Raw genomic sequence first — 20,957 nt, 5'->3', positions numbered from 1 at the left:
ATGTTTCCTCATGGGGACCTGAGAAATGTCCCCACAAGGTCAAAATCTACTGGTATACCTATCCTTGTGGGGACATTTGGTCCCCACAACGTGATGAATACCAGGTACACACACACACACACACACACACACACACACACACCCAAAATGTGGTCTCCACAAGCTTTTCTCACACAATGATGTGGAAGAGGGTTTCCCAGCAGTCCTTTCCCAAATTAAGCCTATTGTGTAAACAAGTTAAAAGCTTACTTCATCTAAAAATTAAGATTCTGTCATCAATTACTCAACCTGCTGTTGTTCCAAACCCATATGACTTTAATTCCTTCACACTAAGAGAATTTGGAAGAATGGAAATAGAAATCTCTGATTTACAAATGAATCACTCTTTTGAGTCAAATTGTTGTTAATGAAGCGATTGAGTCACTTCGCAACAGTGTTATAGTTAACTGAAACTAAAACTTAACTAACTGAAACTGAATTTTAAGCCGAGGTGCTACAATTACTCAAATAAAAATTAATTAAAGATAAATGTAAATGTGTAAAATATCTAACTAAAACTAAAAGCTAATTCAATAATTAAAAGTAATACTATAATATGATACAAATAATACTAAATTAATACTAGTTCAAGAATCAGATTAGAACTGGCTGACACAATGAGTCAATCACAGTGGTTAACAGCTCATCCAAGTGAAAGATTATCAGCGATTAATGAAATATTCACTATTGTGACTTGAGAGTACTTGATATATAACACACAAGTCACATGAACTAGTTTCAAGGGATTTTAGAGTCTTTTTTGGAGGCATTTTGGTCCTTATCCACTTCATTATATTAAAAAAGTCAAAATGTACAATTTAAAATGGCCACATTTTTAAATTCCACTGAAGGCAGTAAGCCATACAGGTTTGGAACAACTTGAAGATTGAACTTGAGTAAATGATGACAGAAATTCAGGGCCTGAAATCATCTAGCGTCTACCAGAACGGTCCTTACTCTCTTTTTCATAGCGAAAGACACACATTGTGTCCTCTCAACTGGAACACCATGGGCTTCAATCATACACACCCAGAATCACTCTAAAGCAGCATGTTCAGGACAGCCTGTCTTTTACAAACAGTTCCGGGCACAAACACACATTCTGCCCTAGCAAGCGGCTTCTGGCTCAGCCAACAAAAACCAACAGAGAGACCGGCTCCCCATGCTGGAGACCAGAACACAGCCGTTTCAGCACTTCCATCAGGTCATCAGAGCCAAGGCACCAGAAAATACCAGTCTAGCAGCCAAACTTGAACATTTAGAGGCGTTAATGTCCTTCAAAACACTAAAAAGGACACTAAATCCAGGATTACTCACGAGACGCAGGAGGACACAATGTAGATTGTTTGTGTAATCTCGCGTCTGGAAAACATTCATTATCTCAGGGGGGCAAGTAAACACGGGGAGAATGAAATTAACAGCTCTGGGGAAAAAAATGGCAAAATTCAAACAAACAACTTTGTCTCACATACCGGTAACTGAAACACACAAAACCGGAACATCTTGACAGGGAATGTAAACTCATAAGGCCTAAAATGTTCTTACTAAGAAGTAAACCTCACTGGAGTTCTCAGTTATGTCTTATAAAATGTCTTTGATACTAAAAATAAAAACATTTATGACAAACATTAGGGGTCAAATGTTTACATACACGTTATTATTGCACCAAAATAAGAGGGATCATACAAAATGCATGTTATTTTTTATTTATAACTGACCTGAATGAGATATTTCACATAAAAGAGGTGAACAGTTAAACCACAAGAGAAAATAATAGTTGAATTTATAAAAATAACCCTGTTCAAAAGTTCACATACGCTTGATTCTTAATACTGTGTTACCTGAATAATCCACAGCTGTTTTTTTTTTTAAGCAATAGTTGTTCATGAGTCCCTTGTTTGTCCTGAACAGTTAAACTTTCTGCTGTTCTTTCGAAAATCCTTCAGATCCCACAAATTCTTTGGTTTTAGCATTTTTGTGTGTTTGAACCCTTTCCAACAATGACTGTATGATTTTGAGAACCATAAACAACTATCACTAAAAAAAAAAAAAAAGAAAGAAATCAAGTGTATGTAAATTTTTGAACAGGGTCATTTTTTTATAAATTCAACTACTATTTTCTCTTTTGGACTAAAATACTAAAAAAAAAACATGCACTTTGTATGATCCCTTTAATTTTGGCAAAGTAATTAACATTTAGCAGATTCTGCAAACTTTTGACCTCAACTGTATAGGAAGAACATGAAGCTATAAAGTGAATTGCACCCTTGCTTAAACTAACCAGGAGTTTGAGCCGATTTAAACTGGCCTAGGTGGTCTCTTAGCCTAGTCAAGCTGGTGTTTATAATACGGTTTTGCTGGTCATCCGCTGGTCCCCAAAAAGCTGGTAAAAACAAGCTAACAGACCAGCTTAACCCAACTAAGTTGTTTTTTTTTTAATATCTATAAGATGGTTATTTATATATTATAACAAATATATATTTCAAACGTTAAGTTATTCCCCAAAAAACATTTAGATATAACTGCAATTAAGTATAAGTATATAACTTATTTCAATTGCTAAATACATTTTTTTTTTCAAGTATTACTCTTAGGTTACAACAAAAACTGACTCAGATCATTTGTTCCTGCAGGAAGTTCATAAGGAAGTTTGCTTAGTTTTAAATAAAAAAAGGTTTGTTTGCAATTCTGAGGACAGTCTTGAGCTCTTCTGTAAGATTTTGCAACAGTATTTGAGACAAATGAGGCATCTCATTTTGTGATTTGTTCTCACCTACAAGAAGTGCAACATATCTGAATCAATAATGCAAATCTTGAGTGCAAACAACAACAACAACAACAACAACAACATTATCAGATTCACTGGAATCTACGTAGAGAATGTCTGCACTGCTAACATCCCAGAAATAAAACCGCTGTCCCTTGCACAACAACTGATCAGAGAATTAAGATAGGGCTGAGCTAGAGTTTCTTAACAGAAACGAGCCACTCATGAGTTTCACAACCCAAATATCCTTCTGCAGGAATCACTCTGTTGCTAGTTTTGCTCCAGGGTGTTGCTGACTCATGCTAAGTCATCTGCGCTCAATACAGCAGCAGAGACACGCTCGACAGTGCCAGCATCTCTCCTCAGGCCTCGTGACCGAGAAGACCGGTGTGGACAGCGCGCTTTCGTTCCACCTGCCCTTCTGCATCTAAATCAGGCCAATAACAAGAACGAAAGCTATCACTTCCTAGAAAACAACAACAAAACATTAGAGAAAACTGGTTTGGGTAAATCAAGAGGCTCTTTATAACGCCAGAAAGAAAAAGGGAGCGTTTGCAATCTGTTTCTTTCTGTTCTTTCTCTCAGCAACGCTCGTTCTTTGTCCAGAACTCTCTGCTTGTACAATGAGGTACAATGAGGAAAGTACAGGGCATTCTGGGATTAAGAAGGAATGGGTGGTTACAGAAGTGACATTAAGAGCTAAGACAGCAAGAACAACCAGAGCTCTCTCTAGTTCATTTGTGTTCAATGACACTCATGACCATAGGCGCCAATTTATGTTTCTGCTGGTGGGTGCTCAATAAAGTCGTACAAGCTACAATCCACTTCTTATTGGTTAAAATGAACCAAGACTATCTCGTGTTTTTTTTCCGTGGGTGCTCGAGCCCCTGAGCACCCACGGGATCTGTGCCTATGCTCATGACGTCATTTCTCAGACGTGATTAGTTGCGGTAACCTGGAAAGCTTGGATTTCACAACATGGTGCACTTTAACACGAACACATGCGCATTTGTATAGCGCTCAGCTCGTGTTACCCTTTTCTTCTGGATGTGCATCAAGGTATGCGACACCTAGCACGCAGGGTTTCACTGCAGCACGCACACACACACATTCGCGCCGGCTTTCCTGACTTGGTTTCACAGTAGCACTCCCACACACCCTTTTTATTTTCGCACAAGCGCTCGCGTCTTTTTCAAGCCTGGCATGCCGAGCTCAAGTCGGCCACCTGTGCACCGGGTAACCATGGCGACCATTATGCGCCAGGGCGTCTGACGAACCGAGTAATAGCATGGTGATAACAATAGAAGTCTCAGTGCCCCCTTACCCTGCCTCGCAGACAAAGCGCGGTCACCCCATACAGAGTACCCCGAGACCGTTTCAATCCTCTTGTCCTTTCGGCCTCCTTCCCTCTCTCCGCTGCTAAAAATAACCTTTCAGCCATTAAATTAAGTGCAAAGACTGATTCTCTCTGCGCTCATCAGTACAGCCTACTTATCAAGCCACAGGCTTTTCTAGTCCACATCCGCACACACACAGTTCTGATAAGAGCAATACAGATGGAAAAATGTGAACACGCAGACAATAAGCAGGATGGAGAGACTGTAATTAAAGGCAATGAAGGGTGTTGAGGGAAACAGAGAGAGGGAGAGGGGAGCGGTTGATAAGCCAGTTTCACCTCTCTTTATCTCTCTCGGTACCTGTGAGGTGGAGTCACGGGTGAATAACCTGTCCTGCTCTTCCTGTAAGCCCTGCTAAAGCGCTGCGTCACTTTGATGTCCCCCTGACCCAATCATGAGGCAGCATTCATCGTCACGGTGACCATGACCTGTAACCGCCTGATGATTCACCAGTGTCAGGCGCTGAGATCAGCCAGTACACACACACCCTCATCTGACTCGACTCAGTGAGATGTAAAAAGAGGACGAAGAGTAGCATTAAATTACCTTGAATAAGCTGAAAAGTACACTGTTATATGAAAGGCATTTTTACTAAGCCTGTTTAATGATAAAAGATTATCGACTAATGCCCCAAAAACACTATGTTTAGCCAAGCGATGGGCTTTACTGAGAAAACTTATCATAAAACTGCTTTGGAATGCAATACTGCATGAAACAGATAATAAAACTGTTTGTGTTTATGTACTTACTAAGAGCCTGTTTCAGGTCTTAGTTTCACTATTTAAAACAAATGTACACGAATGCATTTAAATGCAGTCTGAAATCCCCTAAACTATTCTTCTGTAGGCATACAGAGTGACTCCTGTCCTGATCTAAACCTTTGATAAGCAAAGCAACGTTTCGGTGTCTCACGGCTGTAAACAAGAAACATGGAGGCCAACTGTTATGAGTTTGCGAATATTATCCAAAGCTGCAGTCCGTAATTTTTGGAGCTTCGGCGGTTAATAAACAGAACTGGATGCATCTTGTGGAAGAACATTGTATGTCTACGACGATTCACGCAGGTTCAGGGCTACACCGCAGTGGTCCCTACCAAAACCAGTCTAAGATAGTCTGAATATAAAACTATATTACAGGTGTACCGTAGTGATTCAGGATTAGCCAAAAACATGGTTTGGAAAATAGATGCAAGATGTACATATTACATACAGTTTGTAAATTCTAAACACGGACTGCAGCTTTAAATGTTAAATATTGTATATTATCATAACATATTATAACACTATATTTTAATGTGACTCTGGACCACAAAACCAGAGTCATAAGGGTCAGTTCTTTGAAATTGAGATGTATACATCACCTGAAAGCTGAATAAATAAGAACAATGTTGGCCGAGATACAGCTATTTGAAAATCTGGAATCTGAGGTGGCAAAAGAAAAATCGAAATATTGAGAAAATCACCTTTAAAGTCTAAGTGAAGTTTGTAGCAATGCATATTACTAATCAAAAATTAAGTTCTGATATATTTACGGTAGGAAAATTACAAAATATCTTCATGGAACATGATCTTAATATCAAAAAATCGATAGGTTTGATCATATTGACATATTGAGTATTTTTGGCTATTGCTACAAATACATCCGTGTTACTTACCACTGGTTTTGTGTTCCAGGGTCACATATTACTAAATAAAGTTCTCCTTCTCTCAAACACAATTTGTATATTTTCGCTAGAAACAGGGTTGTTGAGAGCAACTACGAATCAAAAAATGTAAACTACTGCGAATGAGTCAGATCACTTCCCAAAGAGAGTGACGCCACTACGTAAACAACTAGTTTAATTTACTACACACTTCAAAGTTAATTTTAAAAATTTGTAGTAACATCAGATTCTTTGAGAGCGTATTTTACTGTATAATACAGTTTGCAACTTCTGTAAACAAACTCTGTGTGTACAGGACAAGATTAAAGTCGCAACAAAAGGAAAGTAGAAAGAGATGTTTTCTTCAGAGTGAAATGGAAAATTATTGAATTATCGGAAAAGAAAGTTATGAAAGAGGTTCTATTCATTGGTTGTTGATAGAAAGGAGGCAGATCTGAATGCGAACTTGCGCACAACTGTAAGAAAAGGGTGGGATTTAAGTGGACTAAATGATTGGAAAAGTCTAGCTTATGTTACTAGAGAGAAGTTTGTTGTTTTACCGGACGATCGAATTACGCCATTTTACCATTACATTTTTTCCAGAGCTTTTTGACTGTATAATTCTTACTTCTGTAAATAAACAAACTCTGTGTACAGAACAAGCTTAAGTACTGAGAACAGGAGCGACACGCATATTTAGCAGCAGTGTGCATGCGACCAAAGTGAATTCTGATTTTTGACCTCATCCAGTTTAGGCCATTCTCTTGTTATCCAGCACTTCTGCAAATCAGGGGAACTTGAGCCCAGCTGGCAAACTAAAACACTATACAGTTCTGCTTTTCTAAAAGCTAAATCATGGTTCTGCTGATTTCACAAGCGTTAAAAGCACACACACTTGGGGTACTAAAGAGAAACAGAGGTAAAAGGGTCAGAGCTAGGGGAGGGAGGTGGCTGAAAGAGTGAGTGGAGAAAGAGAACGCATGGAGTGTGAAGGATTAGCAGGCCTTAAAAACCTTGTGTGCCACTGAGCATGCCCGAACCCAAGGTCTGCGCCGGGACTGGCATGTTCCACATACAACCACTTCTAAAAGACACGCTCCAATGATTAGCCTTTAACCCGGCAACCCCGTGCCCCTCTGGCACACATGCTCCGAACGCCAGTAAAAAGGCACCTCTGAGCCAGCTGTGGTTTGCGGTGTCAGACGGTCGACTGGGAAACAAAGCAGACCAAATCCGAGTGGAAAGAGAGAGACATTTAATATTTCTCCGCTCTACTGCCGCTCATTCCAAAGCAGCAAAATACAGTACGATCTTCTTACCTACTTAATCCCACACACACAAAACAACTCACTTTTACGTGCTCAGCTTGAGCAGCCCGCATGCCAGCATTATTCACACCCAGCACGAGCGTCACAGTCTGAGATGAATTAAACAAACACACACACTCACGTATGCACCTGATCACACACTACCAACCCTGAGATAAGGCAGTCACCTCTGCGGGTGGTAAACTCAGCAATGAGACACGCTCAGCAAACAGATACTTACAGAACACACACACAATGACACGCAGGGCAGCTGCACAAGTCGTATCAGTAACGTGCAAACACCTTTTAAAGTTATATGCTATATATTTACACACTTAAACAGGCTCTGACTGTGATGCTATTAAAGGCAGAGTTCACACGAGGAATAAAAATGGCATCAACATTTACTCACCTTTATGACTTTCTTTATTCTGTGGAACACAAAGAAAGATATTTGAAGCATGCTTCTGTCCATACAATGAATTGGCTTTCATTGTAAGGACACAAAAACATATTTTTAGAACATCTTCATGCTCCACAGAATAAAGAATAGTAAATGATGAAAGAACAAATCTCATTGGTTCTTTCAGAAGTGCAAATGGAAGTGAAAACCTCAAACCTCATTGGTTCTCGCTTGTCAAGAAAGCACATTCAAGCTTCCAAACGCCATTTATGATAATTGATCAATGTTTATATGTAAATAAAAGTAGGGCTGGGTAAAAAATATCGATTCTCCGATTTTAATCGATCTTCAGTTTAACGCAACGATATCGATTCGGGAAATCCCCGAATCGATTCTTAAAGGTTGTATCAGCGATTTCTAGCCTAAAACATAAAGTTCAATTTCCTACTGGTGCAGGGATGTGAGGGAGGCGGAGCGAAAGTCCACAACACCAAACCCCTGACGCTGATTGGTTGGAACACTGTTTGTTTATCTGTGGAAAGGTTGGTAGTGCCGATTGTTTTTTTTGGCATATCTCGGACCCTAGGCTGACCAGAGAGACGCGTTTTTTTCACAGACAATTTATGGGGCAGGCAGCGAGCGGATCGTGATGAAAGGTCAGCTGAATTTGACACTTTATGTTTCAGGCTAGAAATCGCTGATACAACCTTTAATGCGCGTGCTTCACGTAAGAGGATATGAATATTCACCTCTTGTCCTGAAGGTGTCACCATCAGCTGCTTTTTTTGCAGAAAAATCTGGTGATCAAAAATGATTAGGCTGTAGTTAAGAACTGTTACTGTCTTTTAATTTTTTTTACAGTAATGTGCATTTTGCAGTTTGTTTACATGGTGTACAATGGATGCACATATTTATGACTTCTTGTTACAGTGTTCATTTAAAATAAAAGTTGTTTAAAATAAACAACTGTGTGCACCCTATTATTAATGTAGATGTGCATTTCAGTAATAAACTTAAGTAGGAGAGTTTCAGTTACCAGCATTTATATCAAAATATGGATCCCATGTCTGCAAAACTATCATTTTAAATGAAATATTGATAGCTAATCGATATCGAATCGAATCGAATCGAAACCATAAAAATAAGAATCGAATCGAATCGCCGAACTGGTCACAATACCCAGCCCTAAATAAAAGTCTAAATGAAATTGTTTCATCATATGTGACCCTGGACCACAAAAACAGGCTTAAGTAGCACGGGTATATTTGCAGCAATAGCCAAAAATATATTGTATGGGTCAAAATTATAGATTTTATAACTTTTATGCCAAAAATCATTAGGATATTAAGTAAAGATCACGTTCCATGAAGATATTTTGTAAATTTACTACCATAAATATATCAAATCGCAATTTTATTTAGTAATATGCATCCCTAAGAACTTAATTTGGACAAATTTAAAGGCGATTTTCTCATTTTTTTGCACTCTCAGATTCAAGATTTTCAAATATTCTCCTATCCTAACAAACCATACATCAATGGAAAGCTTATTTATTAAGATTTCAGATGATGTCCGGGTCACATTATAAAGAAAAAGAGTCTCTTCAGAAGATTTAACCACTCGATTCATTCAGATTTGGTGTAATGGACTTTCAATCTAAGGACAGAAATCTTTGATTTAATTAAAAATACTTTTGGGTTTGGACTGACATGGATAAGCAAATGACAGAATACTTGGGCGAACTCTCCTTTTAAATGAACAAAAGTGTGAGCCAGGTGACTTTGGCTTATGAGTAAGCATTTTAATTTAACACTCACTGACTTATGTCACCACAGAGCAGCCAAGAATATCTATTCAACAGATGACTGATTCCATCACAAATATGTCCAACACTTCAAATTGAGTGGCACAATCTGACCAAAAATATATTGCTCCCCAAAATAATCAATGTAGCTGTCTACGCTGTCCAGTTTTATTGCGTTATGGAAAGGATGTACCTGTCACTGAGCTAAAATAATCAGCTAAACACGTTGGAATCTTCCACAACTCTGATCCAAAAACACGAGCTATCATTTAGTAACATTGTGATATCTACACGGAAACTCTGCTGTAATAAAGTATCTGACTGGCAGCTGATTATAAAGTGCAAAGGGCTTTCCATTCTTCCTCTTCATGAGGTTTAAGGGAATAAATCAACCTCAATCAACACTCTAGACTTCTCGTTTTTTGTTTCCATTCAGGGAGGACGTGCTCAAAAGAGCTGAGGGCAAGTAAATGCTCTCGTTTCTCTGTACAAGAATAAAAAGTCTCAGGATGTTCTGGAGACCACGGACTGACAGGACGTGCGCTACTCAGCACCATGCGGGACTAGAACTGAACTGTTTGTTCAGACAATCCAGCCACTATTTGGCTCTTTCTCTTTGTCCCTCTCAGCACGAGAGGAACATGTAAACATACTTCAGCTGCAAATTTTGGCAGCTTTTGTTTATGTTAGAAAGCACATTTGAAAGAGTGAGACAACATTAGCACGCTATGATCAGACTCACACGAAAGACAAGAAACTCTGATAACTCAATGAAACCGAGAAAGAGTCCTGGTACTGGGTTAAACTTACTTATAACATGGTAATAACTATGTACTTTAACATGAATACTATCCCTTCTAAAAAGTACTGTGACTGTATTACAATATAGAGATGGTACTTAAATAATTACATCAGGTACTTCTAAGAATACTGACAAATGACCATACCATGATACTTTGGTGTATACCATGGTATTTACAGTGTACTCCACAAATAACATGGTAGTGTCACGGTTCGTTGCTAGATATCCAAAGGTACAGTATGTTATTACCTTTTTTATAAGTGTCAGACAGAAAGAATGCAGGAAGAACAAATTGTATGAGTCAAACTGACGGTGAAGTGTGAAAAGTCAAGAGACCTCACCCATGTGAATAATTCCATGGCCCGTCTAAGGCGTTATCTCCTTTCTCACACACGCAGGCACACATGCACGCAAACGCACATGCAAACACCTTGGTTTCAGGTCACCATGCCCTTGGTGCACAGTGAGATTGTGTGACAAACACAATCATCTCACCCTCAGCTGCTCCCATAGAGACCAAACCTTCAGGATCAAAGGTCACGGTTCTCGCACATTGTGGGACAATGATACACAAAATGAAAAGCTATTGGGGAGCCTGCTTATCCATTTCATCGGATGTATACAAGAATGAAGAAAGCCTCTGCTCCTGCAGATTACTGCAAGCCAATGTAAACAGTAACAGCCTGTGTGTTGGCATTCAAAAGCACAGTTGCCCCGGGGCACTGGGACACTTTGGTCACATTATTAATGATTTGCATTGCATTAAAAACAAAATGTCAAGTCAAGATCTCAGAAGCAATTTTAGGACATGTTTCATTTTGTTTAATGACCAGAACATATTCAAATACCCTTGTGTTTTTCAGAAAGGTTTTACTTGAAAAGTCTTTTACGGCTAATTTTCTTTAAAACGAAAGTCAATAGGTTTGATTTTGTGTTCCTGCATTCATAAATGAAGCATTTGGACACCTTGGTCAACAAAATATCGAACCAAGATCTAAGAAATGATTTTTAGACCTGCTTGCCTTTTGTTTGGACTGTATATCTGTTGATTTATCATTTAAAACCCTTGTCTTTTTCTGAAATCTTCAACTGTGTCTGCTATTTTTCTTTAAAATGCCAATATGTTTGATATTATGCCTTGGCATTCAAAAACACAGTGGCACCAAAGCTTTTGTGACCCTGGACCGCAAAACTATTGAAAAATATCATCTGAAAGCTGAATAAATAAGCTTTCCATTGATGTATGGTTTCTTAGAGATACAACTGAATCAGATACAAATCATGAATCTGAGGGTGCAAAAAAATCTAAATAAGTCTTTAAAGTTGCCTAACTGAAGTTCTTAGCCATGCATATTACTACTCAAAATGTAAGTTTTGCTATATTTATGTTAGGAAATTTACAAAATATCTTCATGGAACATGATCTTCACTTAATATCGTAATGATTTTTGCCATAAAAGAAAAATCGATTATTTTCACCCAAACAATGTATTTTTGGCTATTGCTACAAATATACCCGTACTACTTACGACTCGTTTTGTGGTCCAGTGTCACATTTGGTGAGCAAAACTTTCTGGTTAAAAATAACCAGACCAAAGTGTCTACATGCTGTGTCTTAGTTTAAAACTGTTTGTGTTTATTTATCATTAAACCTTTTTCTGAAATATTTCACTTGAAAGATACTAAGTTTGATATTTTTTATCTAAAGAAATGAGTCATACATTTTTACATATGTCTAAAGTATCCAAATTTGTTCTGGGGCAACTATACATAGCGTCTTTCACACAGACCCTCTCACTTCTGCTCTCAAATGCTCTGTAGCATTACACAATGACTTCTTCTAGAACAAAAAAAACCTTCCACACAAACAAAAAAGATGGGGGATCAGCAGATAAGGGTGTGGTTTACAGGCTCTGTGGGTCTCACTTTACCCCGAACTACCAAAGTCAGCAGGAGGTTAATGGTCGGCTTTAGCTATTGAGCGCACATGGGCTAAACGGGCCAACAGAGACAGTTACGTGGCCGTTCCCGTCTATTAAACTCTACAGACAAAGACCCCCTAAATAGCTGGCTGTCCCGCGGGAGAATTTCCATGACAAATCCACAATGCTATCTTCAAGAAGGAAGCAGCCAGGAGTTGTGTCATGGTGAGCATTAAAAATCACTGTCTCTTTTGCTTTGTCATGACCAAGTGCACTTCCTTTTGCAAACCACTTTTGCATACAGATCACGCTTGGGACCTAAACAAGACTCTCACAAACAAAAGAGCCCTTTTGTTCAGGCAAAAAAAAAATCCCACTGGGTCAAAGCCACCATGATTTCAGCTTAGGGATAAAAATTCTGGCTATGAAGTGTATGATTGGTAGGGGTAACAATGTTTTTGTTTGTTTGTTTGTGTGTGTGTCTGTATATAAGATTGATAAATTAAATAAAAAAGGCACTTTCACAGACTAAATGTGTGCGTGCTTGAAAGCAAGTGTGGGTGTGCATAATTGCGTGTGTCTCTAAAGCTCATTTATTTGCGTGTTTGAGAGCAAGTCTGCGTGTGAGCCCTTCTCTGTCTGTGCGACGAGTGCGTGTGACCGCCTGAGTGCAAGCCGCAGTGAGTGGGAGCGTGCGCATGTATGTGTGTGCGTTTGACCGAACTAAGCAGAGGCGGGTCGAGCAAGTTCACGGCTCACAGCTGTCAGTATGCTTCCACACGTCAGGCCAGCCAACGGAAGGCTTATGGGAAAGAAACATCTCTTAGTCACATATACCTCATCCACAACACACACGCTCCTACATACAAGGCAACTTCCTGTCACGTACTGCACTTTCACTTTAACTAGGTGTCTCCTTCAATATGTGTCAACAGCATAAGCTAGTTTGCTGGGCTCTCTGGTTGTAGGACGTTTCTGGCCACTTTTTAGCAGGTCAGGCTGGAAGACCAGCTAAACCAGAAAAGACCAGTCAAGGAGACTGGTTTAGGCTGTTTTGTTCAGGATAGAATCATACCAGTCCCTCCCTTGTACCAGTTTTCTCATTGAACCCTTGGGTAAAGCATATATGATTGAAGAGGTTAAAAATAAAAAGTAGCATTAACCCAGAGGGCAAAACCAGAAGCACTTACAGAAACTTAAGTCTGACATGTTCGTTGTCAGGGTTGCAATAAAGCCTTTCCAGTTGTTCTTGAGAGTCATCCGATATGCTCTGCCAGATCTGCGTATCTGCTCTGCGGATTTGCCAGTGGTAAGGTAAAACGGTGTGGTGCTGGGCACAGTCACTGCCATAGACGCAAACGCCCTGGAGGAAATCCACACAGATCGATACAGCGTCCCCTTGATGCGTGTGATACTGGAGCTGGGTCAGGAGTTCAAACACTAGATCCAAAGAGGCCTCCTCGCTTTTATCCTGAAAGATCTCGCCCTCTTTGATGGCGAGGCAATTTGCACCCTGCACAGTCTCAGTGGTGTAGATGTCATTTAACTTCAACCCCGAAACGTCGGAGGAGGGCGCCGCTTCGTCGCGACGCTCATTAGTGTCTATTGACACCCGTTGAATATCCGTCACCTTCTGTTCCCCCGCGATCTCGCTCGCGGCCACATCAGTGTCCGTGCTTTCCTCCTCATCCTCCTCCTTCAGGCACACCTGACTAATCCTCGTCTGCTTCTCCACGGCGGCGGTGCATATATTCCGCTGAGGTTGAGCCGGGTTGCGCGGAACAAACACTCCGTCCCCTGACACGAGGGCGTCTGAGTTCAATAACGTGCTCAAAATAGGGTCCTCTAAAGCACGTAAGCATTTTGTGTCCAGTTTTCTCTGTGCGTGTTTCTTTTTGAAATAGGGCTTCACTAACGGGATCTTGTCAGGGAGTCCCATCTGCTGCTCTGTGAACTCTCCGGTCCCCATGGGCAGGCCTAAAGCGGGCACAGCGGTGTCAACTGCCTCCTGCATTGTGCAAAAATGTCTCCAGGACACCTATTCAAAAAAACAGAAACATGAGTAAATGTATATTCATGTCTATAAACATGGTGTGAGCTGTGTTATCTATTTACACTATTTTTCAAAAGGTATCACTTATTATTACACATTTGTGACCCTGTACCACAAAACCATTCATAGTGTAGATATATTTGTAGCAATAGGGTCAAAATGATAAAATTTTCTTTTATGCCAAAAATGCTTAGGGATATTAGATATTTTGTCAATTTCCTACTGTAAATGTATCAAACCCTAATTTTTGATTAGTAATATGCATTGATAACAACTTCATATGGATAACTTTTTCTCAATACTTAGATTTTTGTTACTAACAGATTCCAAATTTTCAAATATTGCCATATCCTAACAAACCATACATCAGTGAAAAGCCCTATTCAGCTTTCAGATTAATTATTAATCTCTTTTTTTTTTTAAATTAACCCTTATGACTGGTTTTGTGGTTCAGGGTCACAGTGTGGCTAAACGGCTAGCAAAGTCGCGTCGAGTTCGCCTGAAGATGTTACTATAGCAACAGTACGCCGCTCAAGCGCTTCCCATTAAGATACATATCTGACATCATATTATCAAAACATTAGCACCGCCATTACTTGTCACTTTAGTGTAGATTTAAACGTTTTGTAAATGTTTATTGTTTTGTTTAACACCTCTGTAGGCTATTTAACGGTTAGCTGCGTGTTCAAGAGGTGTTTGGCTGGTACGAGATTAGAATGACTGACAGTCTAAACCCTGACTTGCCTATTTGTCACTGAATGATTCGCACGCTATCTACGATGTTTATTCTTCTAATTTTGTCCACCCGTGACTTGTTTGTTATATACACGTTATATATATCCTCAGAGTGTTTAAAACGACATACTGAAACGGGCATTAAATCGCAAAATTTGCCCTATCAGTTCACCCATTGACGGCCATTCGCAACGTTAGGTAATTAATATTTCTAACTGAGCGTACGGTAAGCTGAAACCTTTCCTTTCTCGAGAAGAGAGAGGGGGTGGCATTTGAGAAACAGAAAGTTTCTTTCAAGACCATCCTCCCTCAGCAAACTGCAATAAAATGTTTATTATGTGGTAACAACAATGTCCCTATGCATTTACCCTGTAACAATCATTTGTTGTTTACCTCGCTATGCGTGTTTCAACAAGCCTTTCTTTGACCATAATTAAATAAAAGTAAACAAAAAGTGAAATGAACTTACCAATGCAGGTTATAACTTGAGTGTAATGCAAAATAAAGAATTGAGGGCAGCGATCAAATTTAAGCTTTCATTTTTAGCTTTGAGTTTTCTATGCTGTGCATGAACACCAACCAAACGCGCAATGGTGATTTAACGCATCTAAGATCATGAAGAAATGTTATAAATATCAATTTTCGTTTTGATTTATCCTTTGCGAGCGAATGGTATCGTTTAATTACCCTGCTCCTTGAGATAAAAATCAGTCAAACGCAAGTCAAACGATCTCTTGGGAGTATTTTGATGGCTTGATCTAGATACATGGAGTTGGGAGCGTACGTGCCAGTTGCCAATAGCTGCTCGTTCGAGTTCGCACGTACTGCCTGTGTTAAAGCTATCACTGCCCACTGCGGCGCCTGGCCCCCATTCTTCTATAAACACACGGATAAGCTGCATTACAGACAAATATACCACTACACAAAGACCGGGTTTAGTAAAACGATTTATTAGAGTCCGATTTCAGCCTTTTTCCCGTACGCATTGCAGGAATAGCGCTGTTTCCCCCATTGGATTAGGCTCGGTTAAACGCGAAATATATTCCGGATCCGTTCCAAATGTACCTGTAAAACTTCCCGACTCCTTTGATGCTACTGTCGAAGCCAGTAGGCCGTCCCGGGGAATCCGCACTCCGCTTTCATACAGGACAGACAAAGCGTTCATCCAGAGAGCGAAGCGTCCACGTCCGTCTCCAGGAGCTTCTGAGCGTCTTGCAGCTGTAACAGAACACAAGCGCGATAAGACTCGCTCATCCAATCACATCGCGGCGTGGAGCGTGAAGGGGCGGGGCTTTGGCTTCTGCTGGAGCGGACTCGGAAAAAAAAAATCAGGAAGTTGTCCGATGCGTGCATGTGTTTTGACTCACCCCGCTAGTTTGCTTATGCCAGAAATCATCAGGTGTTGTAATTATATGGCCTAAGCTGGTACGTGTTTCACCTAATAAAACTTTAGTAGAGGAAAGGTGAACAATCAAATGGGGATCTAAACCACAAACATCCAACAAAAGTGGGTTTCTGAAGGACAGTTTTTTTTTAGGAATGTGCTCATGGGAGTGTTAGGAAGATTAAACTTAGTCATCAGTTTAAAAGAGCAATTAAGCACGTTAATAACTAACTAATATGTTTAAGAACAGCTGGTTAGGAAACTCATGGAAACCAATGTAATATAGGCTTAACTTGCATTAAAAATGTATAAACAACATAGCCTACCTACACTGAACAAACACTAAGACAAATATTCACTAACATTATACGTACTTTAGTAATAACAGTAAATTATACATAATTACAAGTAACTAACCCTAAAACAAACCCTAGTAGGTATGCTGTTAATTAATATCACTGAAAACTTATTTGTGTGACAAGGACATCTTAAAATAAAGTTGAACTAAATGTTACATTGGGTTGCGACCAACCAGTTGGAAACCCCTGCCGTAGATCATGCTGTGACTGAAATGAGGTGAAAGGTTATTCACTGCACTAATGACTTTACACCTTTGCTCAGACAAACTGCAAATGAGTTCTGAAAGAACCACCCCACACAGTTTAGGGCAGTAAGTTAATACACGCCAGACCATAGTACGAGTGTAGGCCCGTCAGACAAAGGATGTCATCAGGCAGACAGAAGGCAATGTCGTCATTCCTTTTAAAAAAGATATTCTCTTCACTGCAAAATTATATCTGCCATTGAAAGGAGTAAAAAGACACACGTTTAATTGCATGGCTACGCCTCTGTGGCCGAGTTCACATTGTACCTCGCCCAAAACACGTTCTGTATCTTGTGTATAGACATGTCGGTACGAGCCCTCCCTCACAGCGGAATCTACAGTGAAATGGAGTGACGTCTGCGCATTCCCATGGATCTGCCCCTGAGAGCACTGCAGGACGACACACAGGAGCAGCTCTGTTCTTTACACGCTTAATAATCATCATTTTCCCTTTTGGGTTTTTAAAAGCTGCTAACCTGCCATAAAAAGCCAACAACTGCAAATTTATCACACATTGCAACAAATATTTATAATGGTGAGAACAATGCATATTAAAAGTTTATAATAACATAATTACACCTCATAGACTGGAACAGCTTCCATCAGAGTATGTTTAATGATCGACTTAGCTAATTATACATAATTACTAGACATTAAAATGAAACTGGTACTTATTATTTTGGGACTAAAATCTACTTTGTGTGCCACTGAACTTTCTGAAGTAGGTCATCTGTGACTGTGTTTATTTGCTCAGACACTGTAAATACAAAAATTGAAGGTATAATCTTGCAATTAGTGGCAGTGCATTTTGAACGACATTCCAAATTAGTGCCTAGTTTTCTATAAAACACATTGTTGCATTCCATTGCACTGCATTTTCATGGCGTTTCTGTGTGAATATGCGCTGGACAGATGTGTTTGACCAATGCACTTAAGTCTCACATCTTTTGCAGTGTTTGTGCGTGACACAATGTTAGTGCTTAGATTTTAGGCATGGTAATGGGTATGACAATATTAAATTATTTGGTCTTGGCAGAATAGATCTGCTACACTGCTGAATTGCTGATGTTAGCTATTGCTGTTGTTGTAAATTAATAGAACACTCCACTTTTTTGGAAATAGGCTCATTCTCCATGCCCCCCCGAGTTAATAAATTGAGTTTTACCGTTTTGAAATCCATTCAGCCATTCTCCTGTTCTGGCGATATCACATTTAGCATAGCTTAGCATAGATCACTGAATCCTATTAGACCAATAGCATTGCGTTCAAAAATGACCAACGAGTTTCTATATTTTTCCTATTTAAAACTTGATTCTGTAGTTATATTGTGTACTAAGACCAGCAGCAAACTTCCTTGACTATTACGCCGGAATGGGAGAGTAGTTCCTAATCTTATCAGCCTAGAAAATCACAGCTTTACATTTTCCACCAGTATTAGTACACGATATAACTACAGAAGAGTCAAGTTTTAAATAGGACAAATATCGAAACTCGTTGGTCATTTTTAAACGCGATGCTATTGGTCTAATAGGATTCAATATTCTATGCTAAGCTATGCTAAAAGTGATATCACCAGAACAGGAGAACGGCTGAATGGATATAAAAACGGTAAAACTTAAATTATCAACTCGGGGGGAGTTGGAGAATGAGCCTATTTCCAAAAAAAGTGGAGTGTTCCTTTAAGTACAGCAAATCTGTTGTGTCCAGAACTGTATGCCTTGCAAGACAAAAGAAAATGAGCATGTGTGTGAAATAACAAAATAATGTGTGCTCGTATCATTTTGTGGACAAAATTCCTTGAACTTTGCTCCTATCGGGATATGTGCGTTCATGTATTTTCATGATTTCATGTCACATTCAACTATAACAGGTAAGTAGCCTAACTGCAAAAAAGATGGTCATTGCGACACTATAAAATAATGAAACTATGGCGTTATGTGCTTATTAAAACCTCAGGGTTCAGAGGTTTAACGTTATTATCGGTTGGGAAAATATGTTATTTTGACTAGAAACACCAGAAACCAGAAATGTAAAGCACTGTTTCAGTCAGGCGAGACTTCTTTCTTTTAGGAAAAAGGTGGATACAGGTGGAGCTGGGGAAGGGGGAGGGTTTCAGAGGAACTGCGAAATGCTTTAGTGAGTGCTAACCAGCCATTTAAATGTAAAGCAGCAGGCTCATTGGCTATGTATACAACGTGAACCAATCAGATTGTGCCAAGTTGTTTAACACTGTGAATATTATCAGTCTGCATTAAGGACCCATCAGCCTGTGCCATCTAGAGTTTTATGACAGAACTTGGCGTCAAATTAGCATTAGAGCGCGATTCCATAAAAGTGTTGATGTGAGGGAAAATTCTGCAAGTGATTTACTGACAATGTGCACATTGTAGAAGACAAATGCACTAGATCATTTTCATAATGACCAGCGCCATCTACCAAGAGCAGTGCAACTTACCACCTGCTTTAAGATATGCCTTTTTTGGGTGTTAAATAATAGCGCAAATACCAGTAATTTGACAAGCGCAAACGTTTCATTTTAATACTCTCTTCCTATAAATGTTGCATCTGAAAGGAAGCTCCTACAAATGCATATTCAATAAGGTCAGGCAAAAAAACAGTACTATTTTAATGCCAAAAGGCGTTAGACTGCATTTTTTGTTTTTGATTCATGCTAGCTGTATCGTGTGAAAAACTACAAAAACACATTACACAACAGACAAAACACATCCGTCTAGCATATGTTTGCACTGAAAAAACAATGAAAAAGCAGCACAGTAGCATACAAAAATGTGCATAGCCCCTCCAAAGTGTAAATTATTGGGTAAACAATGTATTTCTAATTATTTGAATGTGTTTTTTTAGTTTTGAATCAAAGAAGATCAACATGTCCGCCATCTTGGGTATTTTTGTTACTGGTCACAAAGCATTCCATTCCACTAAGCTCTCTTCTTAAACTTCATAAACAACCTAGCTGTGTCTGCTTGAAGGATGTCTGGGATTTCGACCTCACGACCTTGTCCTTGTTATGTGCGTCTCTAAACAAATGAATGACTGCTTGAGGTTACTCTACCGAGGCCTGTGAGTTGCTGGGGTTTCAGTGGGGGGTTTATGAAAAGAGGTGGAGATTGAGAGGCAGGTGGCGGTGGCAGAGCTGACCAAAACAAAAAAAGCTTCCGTAGTGATTTAGCCCGGAGAGGACAGGAAAGAGGGAACAATACCCTGTTCTTGAGTTGCTGCTCTCCCTCCCTCTCTCTGCCCTCTTCTCTCATCTGCACATGACCAGGTCACCCAGTGTGAACTCACAATGTGCTGATCAAAGCCTTGGGTTTGATCTGGCAGGCTCTTGTTGAGGCCACCAGGGATGCAGGAAAATTGAGGCTAAAGGTCGCCTGAAACATCTTCAGAGCCAAAGTCATGTATCTGTTTCTCCCCTGAATGAAGTTCACCTCCCTTCAGGGCTTTTACCTCTATTTCATCTGGCTGTTATGCCCTGATCTAAGAATGGTTTCTGCGACTAACGTTCTTATCTATATTTTAGTAAGCGAAAGAGCAAAAGTCTCAGATCAGTGCAAAAGGGCACGATTTTCCAGCGCCAAAAAAGGACATGGACATGAGCCAACATGTAGCTTTTAGTAGCAGAGGAGAGAACAGGAATTTTAATGACCCTACAAAAACCCGCCCAGCAGGTTGTCATCTCACAAATGCCACAGATGTCTCTAAAAAGAAAGCAGAGTGTAAAAGAAGTGTAAAAAGAAGCTTACCTGGCCCTGGCTTTAGGTGCTTTTAAATCAAATAGGCAAACGAAACTGAACGTTACATACTCTTAATACTTTTAATTCTTCAAATAACCATCATTTGCATTTGTAATGTAAGTAACTCCATTTTAACAGTTGACATTGACGCCACTGGAATGATGCATAAACGTGCAAGCTTAAGAAGCATCAGAGCTAAACCAACCCTTGATGACACATTAACCCATGAAGCTGATGACAAACCTTTTGTTATCTCAAAACCAGAGTTGCTACAAAATTTCCAAAGAAACCTCCTGAGAAGGGAAAAAAAAAAAACCATTCATAGTAGGTCTAGACATTATGTATT

At 39.6% G+C, this 20,957-nt stretch overlaps 1 protein-coding gene across 1 annotated transcript in view; it reads right to left on the bottom strand.

The window, feature by feature from the left end:
* Positions 1-16,076, bottom strand: part of tiparp (TCDD-inducible poly(ADP-ribose) polymerase) — a 28,799-nt gene extending 12,723 nt beyond the window's left edge. Inside the window, exons 1-2 of the mRNA XM_073850672.1 lie at positions 15,937-16,076; positions 13,274-14,121 (exon numbers count right to left, since the gene is read on the bottom strand). Of these exons, the coding sequence (XP_073706773.1) occupies positions 13,274-14,097 (824 nt within the window). The 5' untranslated portion in view covers positions 14,098-14,121; positions 15,937-16,076. The remainder of the gene's footprint in view (positions 1-13,273; positions 14,122-15,936) is intronic.
* Positions 16,077-20,957: the final 4,881 nt, after the last annotated feature.

This window comes from Garra rufa, chromosome 11, assembly GCF_049309525.1.
Source record: "Garra rufa chromosome 11, GarRuf1.0, whole genome shotgun sequence".
In the NCBI taxonomy this organism is placed as follows: domain Eukaryota; kingdom Metazoa; phylum Chordata; class Actinopteri; order Cypriniformes; family Cyprinidae; genus Garra; species Garra rufa.
This window is presented reverse-complemented; position numbering and strand designations above follow the sequence as displayed.